At 36.2% G+C, this 11640-nt stretch overlaps 1 protein-coding gene across 1 annotated transcript; it reads right to left on the reverse strand.

Annotated features, from left to right (window-relative positions):
- Positions 1 to 3010: 3010 nt before the first annotated feature.
- LOC110298746 (olfactory receptor 52R1-like) lies at positions 3011 to 11525 on the reverse strand. Its single transcript, XM_021168166.1, has 2 exons — positions 11503 to 11525; positions 3011 to 3968 (listed from the first exon to the last, which is right to left on the reverse strand). The coding sequence occupies exon 2, from the start codon at positions 3953 to 3955 to the stop codon at positions 3011 to 3013; it is 945 nt and encodes a 314-aa protein (XP_021023825.1). The 5' UTR covers positions 3956 to 3968; positions 11503 to 11525.
- Positions 11526 to 11640: the final 115 nt, after the last annotated feature.

An 11640-nucleotide genomic window follows, 5' to 3' on the forward strand; every position in this document is an offset into this window, starting at 1 on the left:
GAATTATTTTTTATTTTTAAACCGATTTTTGTAACAAATTGATTTGTCTTTATATAAATCCAAGGTCAACTTAGTGAAATACCTGACAACAATTTGAAGGATTTGTTTGTATAAACAATTAATTAAAACCTTGTTTAGAAGGTATAAGGAATATATTAATTTATAGATTTAGATTTATCATGATAAATAAAACATATTTATTTTATTATTTTGACAACACTTCTACAATAAAGTGCACAGCATAACTTGAATAATAGAATTTCATTGTGCCACAATTCTGGAATGTGAAGTCCATGATCACAGTGTCAAGATAATTTCTTTCTTTTCTGGCTTTGAAAATAGAATTTGTCCTTTGTTTTGATTCTGGCTTTCATGCCTTGAAGAAAATCTTTGATTTTAGCTGTATCAACTTGCTCTTTTTGTCTACATAGTATTAATACTGTGTGTATATCTGTGTTAAGTTCTCCATTTATACAAGGTCTTCTGTTACATTGGAGGAGTGGTTCACTGTAGATTGATTCAGTATTTCTTTTCTTTAACTAAGTTAATATGCAACTAATAATCACATTTAGAAGCATTGGGAATTTGAATTTAAATGTATTTGTGTTTTATTCACTAATAACAGTTCTTCAGCTAGGGTTCATCTACTTTCTTGGCATTTGTTTGCAGTATATGTAAGACATCCCAACAATTTCAACAAAAAAAATTATTCTCCGAAATTATAGGATGACACATTATAGATATAACAGTTTCCCTTTACAGAGCATCAGATGACATAAAGATGGTGAGAGTGTCACACCTAATCACTAGAGGTGGCAAGCAATGGCTGAGACTGGGAGCTCAATTCCAAGACAGTGGCTATCACTTTGTTTCTGGAGAAAGCTCTGTCATCTCTACATCAACGCTGAATATACTAACAGAACCATCTTCAGTGTTGAGCAGTGGAGACAAATAAAATAAGCAATCAAGTAATTAGTACACATTATGGAATACAGGTATGATAAAAGCCTGTGCTGTGGAGAATGTTTAAAAGCAATAGAAGCCAAAACAATAATACCATCTAAGGCTGAGACATAATTCAACCAAGGAAATATAAACGACTAAATGAGCCATAGATCTTAAATGTTGATTTAAACCCCTGTATGCTTGGTCTTCAGTCTTTATCAGTGGTTAGAATTCATGATGTAAGTCAACTCTGAATCTCCACAGATTATCATTACTTGTCTTGAAGTGTTTTAACTAGGGACACCATAGGATTCAGCTTTACCTGAAAGACTTGAATATTAAGATCTCAGGACATTATTGCTGGGTGAGGAGGTGAGACAAATGACTCCCATTTCTGAATGCCTCTAAATTTCATCTGCAACTTTTGGTCATTAGTAGCTTGAGAACGAGAACTACAGTTTGTAGTCCTGAGACATTCTACCCTCAGTAATGTTTGCCTATCAAAATCTGATGCAAATGACTTCCTAGTTCAAAGACATGATTTTCAGCTCAATAGTTTCCCCCATATAGTTTTCCAGGTCTTTTACCAGATCCAAAGTCTGCACCCTTCCCTTGCATATATAGCTCTGTATACCTCCTGCCCATTATCCATTTGATGGAATAGTTTACTAGAAAGCATGCTACCTACTTTCAAGGGTGTTCCAAAAATCATTTCCCTTAGCTTTGGCAGTAAAGAAGGTTGAACTATGTTAGTGCACTGATCCAATGGGAAGCATGCTTTAAAAATGCTTCAAGGTGATAGTTCTGAAGGAAATTAACATTTAATTGTGTGGTCAGAATTTTAAACACTTTTACCTTGAACTTAAAACTTAGAATGTATTTTCTTTATTAAATAATTGTTCTTCATTTTCTAAAGAATCTGACTTTCATTCTGAAATTCATTTTTTTCTTATAGATTCAGTAGCTATTAGCTATGAGAGACTGAATCTGTTCACTTAATGCTCATTGTTAGTAGTCTAAAGAAGTTGAGATTTGGTAATAATGTTGTCTGAAAGTTTGTAAACTGCTGTACATCTTAATCTATTATGTTATACCTTGTTCTCAAGGACCATTACATCCTTTTCCATAGTCTTTGGCACCAACCTCTTTTGTATATTTTTGTTGACATTTTAATTACTTTTCTCTCACACTAACATTTTGTTCTATCAATTAAGAATAATTATATAAAAATAGTGTTGAAGTGTCATTTTAGTTTGTAAAATGACACATTTTAACTAGACAAAATAAAACATGATAATTTCAAAAGAATAAAGTTAAAATCCTACAATGATGCATACTTCCATATGGCCATTAATAACATTCTCTTGTATTGGCCAAAGCTTTTCCTCTACATATATTCTTGGTTTATGAAAAACCTTCAAGACTTATAGGTAGTTTTTGTTTTATTGTTGTTGTTAATGTTATATATTGATGAGCCTCCCACCTTCTTGTAATTGGGATAATCTAGTTAAGTGAGAATAGTTAAAGGACAGTTAAGTATCACACAGCAGTCACCTGCTGCTTGTTTTACCTATTTCCCAATTTAAGGATGTTATTATTCATTGACATAAATAATGAATTTACATAAGCTTTTATACATATTTTAATTTTGAAAAGTAAACTTCTATAAAGAGATTCCAAGATGGGGAAAATGTACAAATTGTTATTTGTTTAAGGCAAACTTTTAATCTCTGTTTAAACAACATGTTAAATTATACAACTGTTAAGATTTAAATATCATGTTTTCAAGTTAATAATTTATGGGAGATAGCATTCTTTTAAATAATTCAGTGATTAAATATAGAAAAAAGCTTCTTTGTTTTTCTTATGATGACAAGAACAGGTTAAATAAATATGTATTATCCACAAAAGGTTTCAAATCTTTCATTCTGTTAAACTTGAAATTTATTCCACTTCTGTGAATATCTTGAAGGGCTGTGAGATATCTTGTAAATATGTGTTGGTTTGTCAAAGTTTGTTGAATATGTCCTTTGGTCATTTACCTGGAGCTACTGTAATCTCTGGCTCAAGGGTCTTTTCTCCTGAATCCTCGGATAACCCTGTCCCTGATCTGTTTGGTTCTAACTCCATAGATAATAGGGTTGAGCATGGGAGGAACAAGCAGATAGAAATTAGCAAACATGATATGCACAACTCGGGGCACGTGGTGGCCAAAGCGGTGGGTGAGGAAGGTGAAAAGGGCTGGGATATAGAAAGCCAAAATAACACAGACATGGGAAGCACATGTACCAAAAGCTTTGAGGCGAGCTTCACCTGAGGGCAACCTCAGCACAGCTCTCAGAATCATCACATAAGATACACTGATGACAATTATGTCAAAGCCAACAACAGAGAAAGCCACAAAGAGTCCATATCCACGATTGACTCTGGTATCAGCACATACCAACTTGAGCACAGCCATATGCTCACAGTAGGACTGGGGAATGACCTTGTTGGGGCAGAAGGGCATCCTGGAGACCATGAAGCAGAAGGGGCTCACCCACAGCAGCCCTCTAACCATCACAGCTGCCCCTAGTTTAATGACTACAGATGTGGTCAGGATGCTGGAATGTCGGAGTGGGAAGCAGATAGCCACATAGCGGTCCAAGGCCATGGTCATGAGCACCCCAGATTCCACAGAAGAAAAAGCATGTATGAAGAACACCTGGATGAGGCAGGCATTGTATTCAATCTCATGACTGTGAAACCATAGTATGGCCAGCATTTTAGGTTGTGTGGAGGAGGACAGGACCAGGTCAGTGATAGCCAACAAGGCCAGGAAGAGGTACATGGGCTCATGCAGGGTGTGGTCAATTCGGATTATGTATAGGATGGTGATATTTCCAGTCAGTGCCACAATATACATAACACAAAAAGGAAAGGCAATCCAAAATTGATAATTCTCCAATCCTGGGATTCCAAGCAACATGAAGAACAGGGGATGGGAAGAGCTGTTACTTGAAGCCACCATGAGAGGATGATTACTATGTTCTCAGCAGTGAAGGTTTTCCTAGGTGGTGACAATGGAATGAATGTTATTGATTACAAGTACTTTGAGTGATTTCACTGGGCCTTTATATTAAAAGTTAACTGTGTTACTACAGGCCACTTTGCTCATGAAGTGATGTAGCTTACAACTTTTATTCACATGTTGATCCTAAGAGGTTTTGAGCAGATGAGCTGCAAATTATGCTCTCACAACCAGTATCATTCAGGATAGTAAATTATAATAATGGAAATATATCTTGACCAATAATGCTACAGTCAGCCCCATTTTTCTATTATTTTCAACAAACAAGGCATCATTCAGTCTTGTCCATATGACCTCACCCCTCTGATGGAAGCTAATACTGCTTAATGGACTTTATCTATTTAGAGGTAATCACTTAATATTAACCCTAAGTGTAAACTAAAGAAGTTTTTGAGTACATCAGAAATAATTGAGTGTACACCTGTAACTAAACACATTACTTTCTCTATAAGAATTCCCCCTAGATGGACCCATCATTGTTATCAAATCATCTTTAAGAACTAACAGATACTTCAGTTTCCTAGTCTAAGTGCTGCATATTGAGTCCCCCCAGCCCCCAGGTTCACAGATGTGCTTAACATCCTTATGAGTTTTCCCTAGATTTATTGTGGTTTGACAGAAATGGGGTTCAGAATTCATAATGCATGCTAGAAGTTAGAAATTTTACTGCCTTGCATAGTTTATAGCTACAGGTTTGCTTAAATCAAATCTTGCTTTAATATATGGTGAGAATTCACACATACTCTTCATCCTTGGGCTCAGGGTTTGTACTTTATTTCCTTTTTTCAGGTCTCAACTTCTCCGTTTCTGGATTCTGTTTCACTATTAGCTCATTGGGACCTAGCCACCAAGTCTCCTAGCCATTCAGAGACCCTTCCTGAGTTGAGAGCTTCCTTGTTCCTGTTGAAGACAGTGAGAGTGGTATTTGCTATAAGTACAACTTTCCATTGTGCTAGGGCATCTTTAATCAACCGTAAAAAGATTGGTGCCTATAGTGCATTACAAATCATAAAACAAATTATTCCTAACTTATTCAAACCCCTTCACCTTCATTTTATTATGAGGAAAAATATCAGAATCATTAAATAATTTACTTAGTATCACATAGGAAATCTTTGCCAGGGAAATGTCCTGTATAATCAGGGCTTCCAGAAACACTTACTGTAGCCTTCACTAATAATGAATTATTTGGATTCCTATCCTGGTCAAGTCGAGACCATCACCTCATGGTAACAAAGGGTAGTACGAGAGGATTTATGCAATTGTTTCTTGAATTTGAGACACATGTACATTTCCACCATGGCCCATGCTACTTCCCTGAACTGAGTCTATGGACCAAGCTTTAGCTTGTGTTACAGGCTTCTTGGAGATATCATTTCTTCTTAACATCTGACTCTGTCTTGAGGTTTAATTCAGGAGTCACTCACTTGCATTTCTGCAGTCTGATAACTCCCTCCTCATCCACTTTCAGTTACCAATTAACAATTTCTTGGAAAATCAATTTTGTCTGTCTCTTATCTTTTGCTTACAAATCACCCTCAGCAATAGACCATCACAGAAAACACATGCTTCCTGCTTTATTTTGCTAGCTCAGAATCAGATTTTTCCCCCATGAAGATCAAGGAAAATTAGCTTCAAACTAGGATCTGAGTGTAGAGTGGGAGTGTGGGCCATTGTTAGGTACCTCTATTTCTTTCCCATGCTGTATCCTCTGCGTATTATAGAATCCAGTGCCTTCACTATTGTGAATTTCTTTACCCATTTCCTCACATAGACTTAAGAACCACAGACAAAAGTCAATGACATGTCATGGAATATAAACAGGAATTTGACCAATATCCAGCTGATTAAAGTTAGTGTGAGACTTTCAATATGAAACATGGTTTACCAAGTTAATATTAACTTGAGGATTAAAGAATGCACTTTTAAGGCTTATAGGGAAAGGAACAATATAATTCCCCATTAACGATACCCTTTCTTTATCTAAGAACTATGTTCTTTTATTTTTCAAATGTGCTAGAATTCTTCCCTTCATATGTGTACTGATGAAACTGAGTCATATACTTTGGAGTCATTTTGACTATGATGATCACACTTGGGGTTTATGACAGTTTTTTTTTTAAATCCTCCACATAAAATCTAACAGAAAATGTGTAGAATTTGGTTGGGAAAATTTAATTACAAGAGCTATGGCCTGAAGTTGAGTAAAGCTTAGCTTTTTATCATTGAGAAAGTTTGAATCTAAGGTACCTGCTGCGTCCGTTGGATATCCTTTACTCTGCCTGTACATGGAAATACTTGTGTCCACAGTCAAAAATGCTATTGAAGTTAGTTAAGTGGTAATAGGAAAAACTGTATAAGATATTATTACAAAATAGCTTTAGGAAAACTGAACATTGTTCTCTTACTAAATTTTCTTTCAGTAAAATTTAATTTACAGTTTAAAGTTTTAATAACTGAGAATTTTAGGCCCGTGTGTAACCACCTTTCTGGAAGGCTGTGTCTGGAATAGTCTTCTTACCTTTCTAGGTCTCACTGGAGGCAGATCAGGAATCATTATTCATTCTTTTCATCACAGAGTGCTGTTCTTGTCTGCAGACCTCTGAAACTCAAGATCCCAGGGATACACAGTCATAGCTTTGCCTCCTAGCTTCATGGGGGCTCTATGAGTCCTGTAGCTCTGGAAGTGGCAGATGTGCCTGAGCCATAGAAACTCTCTTACCCTGAAGACGTCTCTTTTATTAACTAAGCTGAGACTGACCGCTGGGATTCAGCTTTTGGCAGAGACCTTAAATTAGTGTCTATTTGAAGGAATCTGCCTTGCTCTTTCTTCGCCTTCAGGGTCACTGTGTCAGTCTCATCCTGGCTTCCTCTGAGACTGGGCTCTGAAGCTGGAGACTTCAGTTAACTCCTAACCTTCCTTTCTCCTCTGTGCAAGTGAATACAAAGGCTGGAGATTTGAGTGCCAGTGCAAGAGGGGTGATTTTTCTGCAAGAGTGTGAGCAATTGAATAATGCATTATTTAATTAATCTGATGTTGTACACTTAACAGTTATATGTGTGATTTGAAAGTTTGTTGGTATTTAATATAATTTGACATGTTTGTGTGAGGTTTGTTAATAAATATGTACATAAGCAACTAGATTTAAATATGCATAAATCTTATGTGCAAGTATATAAATATTTACTTTTGTGATACATATCTAGTGTGATAACATCATTTTTGATTTAATAGTTTTGGAATAAATGTACTTTGTAAATGCATAGGCCTAGTTGGTAGTGTGGTATGGCATGTTTGTGAACATACACATGAATGTGTGTGTGTGTGTGTGTGTGCTGTGTATGTTAGTAATCTCTTAGTGTTTCAGTGCACACTGTGTTAGCTGAGATTCCAAGGCCATGAAGAATCTATGAGGGGCTGATGACCCAGACAAGAAAATGAATTTCAGCAGAGATTCCGCCAGTTATTCTTGAGCCTCTCTAAGACTGGAAAGCCCTCCTCACTCAATATGGACACCCCAAATCTGCTCAGGAGAGGGACTCAAGCTTTATTAGGATGGTGCTGGATATATATGAGTAATATATAAAAAACTTTTTATTATTCCTCCCTCATAAAATACATCCTAACCACAGTGTTTCCTCCCTCCATTCTTCCCAGTCTCCCTTCCCCTGTCTCCCCTCACACAGATCCACTCCATCTCTGTTTCCCTTCAGAAAAGAGCAATCCTCTCAGGGATATCAATCAAACACAGTATAACACGTTCTAGTAAGATAAGGAACAAATTCTCATATCAGGGCTAAGGAAGGCAGCCCAGTAGGAGGAAAAATGCCCCAAGGGGAGGCAAACAAATCAGAGATACCCTCCCAAACCACTATTAGGAGTCTTGTAAAAACAACCCCTAGCTAAACAACCACAACATGTTTGCAGAGGACCTACCACAGAGCTGTCTAAGTTCTAAAATTACCACTTCAGTTTCTGGAGCCCCTATGATCCCTGCTTAGTTGATTTGGTGGGCCATATTTTTCTGGTGTCCTCCATCTCTCTGGCCTCTACATACATTCTTCCTCCCCTTCTTCTTCAGGGTTCTCCAAGCTCCTAGGTATGGGAACAATGGAAATCTCCAGTTTGTGCTCTCTCTGTGCCTAATCTTTGGCTGTGGGTCTTTGCATCTGCTCCCATAAGCTACAGGAGGAAGTCTCTGGTAATGAATGGGCTCGACAATGATATATGAGTATAGCAGAGTATCCTTAAGAATCATTTTAATGATTTTTCCTTCTATCCTGGATCTCTGGTCTATCCAGCCTCTTGTTCCTGGTCATCCACACAGTGTCAGACATGGGCTCCCTTTTGTGGCATTTACCTCAGATTATCAATTATTGGTTGGCTATTCCTACTAGTTCTGTGCCTCTACTGCCCATACACACCTTGAAGGCAGGATCTTTTTGTATTAGTGTCAGGCAATCCCTAATTTACTAGTAAGAGTATCTATATATAAAACCATCATGCTCTAAATATGTTTATTTATTCTTTGAGAACTTTATACATTATGCTTTGGTCACACTCATCTCTCTTCTCACCCCTTCTCCCCTAGAGTCTCTTTCACCTTCATATTCATATTATCTCATGTTTGCTCTCTTAACAACAAAATAGAAGCAAAATAAAACATGGATTCAACATTTGTAAGTATACAAAATTTGATTACTTACTGCTTATAAGTTAACTGCACTTAAGGATTTTGCATAATGCCAGGAATTACTAAAATTCATAAATCATCTTAGAACCTATATTAAATGTGGTTCCATGGCAACAGTACATTAAAACTCAGAACCCAGGTTATGATCCAGAGCCAGTGAATCCAAATGTTCTCTCAAAGTTAGGTTTTATGGTACTAAGATATATCAAATATTTGATTATCTTTGTGAGCAGATGCTCACATTTATTAGTGAGATACTGAAGAAAGCTCTGAGCAGACAAATGAAAGAAAATTTAAATTCTAGAGAATACATAAATAGTGTTCCAGAAAGCTATGAACAAAAGTAATCAGAAATTTGGTATAGCTATGGACAATTGAATCAGTATAAAAGGAAGAGATTAGTTTTTTTGGTTTTTTTTGTTTTTTTTTTTTTTTTTATGTCCCCACGACTTCCTTCAGTTATTTTGTGATACAGGATGGTGTGGCCTCCTTTTCTCTAACCATAACATATATTTAAATGTTTAAATGCCTAGATTCACCTCAGCCATAATTTATTTGCTTTTGAAATATGAATATCCTAAGTAAACTCAAATATGAATAGCATTGTTATAAGGTTGTGTATCAATTGACACATCTTCTTCAAGGAAATGCTCTGCTATATTTGACTGAATGGGAAAAGAAGAAGAAAGGAGCCACACAAGTATTTGAGCATGCTAGACTCTGAATAGTAGTAAGTAGAACACGAATCTAAAGGAAGAAAAAGTAATGTTTGATATGAGTGGCCATCTTTCTACCAGGGAACACTGGAGGGGGTTTGCAGAAAGAGTTCTTTACTGTATGCTGGTGTATATATTAATATAATTATATGGAAAATAATGTGGAGAGTGTCCCAAAGATTGAACATACATTATCATACAGCCCAACTATATATAATGTTGGGTATTCAAAGAAAATGACATCACCACAGTACAGAGTCTTGATTTCTTATATTTATGGCAGGACTATTTCTAACAAACATGTAAAACATGGAATTAACTGAGGGGTCTATCCATAGATGAATGAGTAAAGGAAATATGGCCTACATGAACAATGTAATATTATAAGTTCATAAAGAGTCATTTACCATCATTGGCATTGAAATGGATGAACTGTACTTTCCATTGAGTGAAATAAAGAGACACAGAAAGACAAATATTCAAAAGATGCCATGTTGGCTATAGGCTGTGGTTACAAGAGACTGAGAAGTGTGGAGAGTAGGGGTAGATAAATGAAAGGTAAAGTGTTGGATAATAGGTAATACAATACAACTGGATACAAGATAGATTTTGGGATTCCACACTATAGAACAATGGCTATAATGCATAATAATCTTTCACGAATTATTTAAAAAATTGTAATAGAAAAGACTGAAGGTTCTAAACAGAGAGTATACAGGAAAGAAAATACAGATTACCTTCCTTGATCAGTATAAGCAATATGCACATTAAAATATCACATCAAGCAATACTATTGTACATATTAATACATGTTAATATTTGAAAACTTTTATAAAATTAATAAGATAATTAAGAGGAAGATGTTAGCATATAATTTCAGGCTAATGTGTGGCCTTTTGGGAATTTCTAGTTGATTTCTGCTGTAGATTCCCAAGAGCCTTGGAAGCAATGAAAATTACATGACAGGTTACTTATAAAGGGGCAAGACCATGAGTCACCTAACACATAGTTGGATTGGCAGCAGGTGGAGCAGGTTCCTCCCCCTTGTATTGAAAGCCAGGTAGGATGCTAGAACCAAGCATATAAGACAGAGGTTGTTGAGATCCAAGGTAAAAGGCACTGGTAGAGTAGGTGGTGTTTAGAGATGAAAGATGTCAAATTAGTGGCAAAGAGCAAAGGTATTGGGATGAGAGGGTTGGACTAAGTGACAGAAACCAAAGACTATGCTAATTAAGTGAGAGATTTGTTTGAAATTTGCAAGAAAATATTTATTTTCACCGGGAAATATCAAAGCCAGTTATGTTTTATGTCTGGGGTAGAATTTCTATAGCTCACAGTGACTCCAAATATGATAATGTATGCTTTATTTATTTCTTGCATGGCATTTAAATTGGGCTGAATCTGAACCCCTGTGTTTCATAGGAAATAGTTTAGATATGCTTTTAACAAGATCCTCATCATATTTTTTCTTTTCAACACATTTAGAAACACATCAAAATAAGTTTTTTATATTTGGTCATCATAGAAATAACTGGAAATAGGAGTATCAAATACACTTTGAAGTCCTGGTTTTATATCTGGTGAGATCTTATGAAGGAATGAGTAACCAAGATACTTAAGTTGATGGGAAATCAAAGGGGTGTGTGTGTGTGTGTATGCTCATGCATGCATATATATGTGCATTTTCCGACAAGATTTCATAATGCAGGTTGGTGTATAACTTATAATCTTCCTCTTAAGCATCTTGAGGAAGTGCTGACATTACTGGTATACTCCACCTTCCTCAGCACCAGGACCTATTTCTTTGTCTATTGCTATGCACCATCATAAATTTCAATGGTCACATTTCCAGACACTGAAATATACATTTAATATTGTTGCTTCTTATTTTTAATGCTGTGATTGTCAAATAAATTTCAAAAGAACACTGAACAGTCTATCTGTACAGCAGTCGGAAGGTGCCTTTTCTGTTGAGAGCTAGGTTAGATGTAGATGGATGGACACCATTCCTAAATGTTAGGATTTATTTGATATGGCAGAGGTTCATGCTTCCAGTTGGGTACCAATTTGAAGCTACACAAAGGATATAAAGGTATGCAAGGAAATGACCATATTGTGAAGGTAGTCATAAGCACTAATCTAGTCTATCAATTAAATAGTTTCGTCTCTTCTCTCCTCTCCTCTCCTCTCCTCTCCTCTCCTCTCCTCTCCTCTC

Source organism: Mus caroli, chromosome 7 (assembly GCF_900094665.2).
Source record: "Mus caroli chromosome 7, CAROLI_EIJ_v1.1, whole genome shotgun sequence".
Classification (NCBI taxonomy): Eukaryota; Metazoa; Chordata; class Mammalia; order Rodentia; family Muridae; genus Mus; species Mus caroli.

Bases quoted from the DNA above. Each gene is read 5' to 3' on its own strand.
- LOC110298746 (XM_021168166.1), bottom strand. From the start codon at position 3,955: ATGGTGGCTTCAAGTAACAGCTCTTCCCATCCCCTGTTCTTCATGTTG.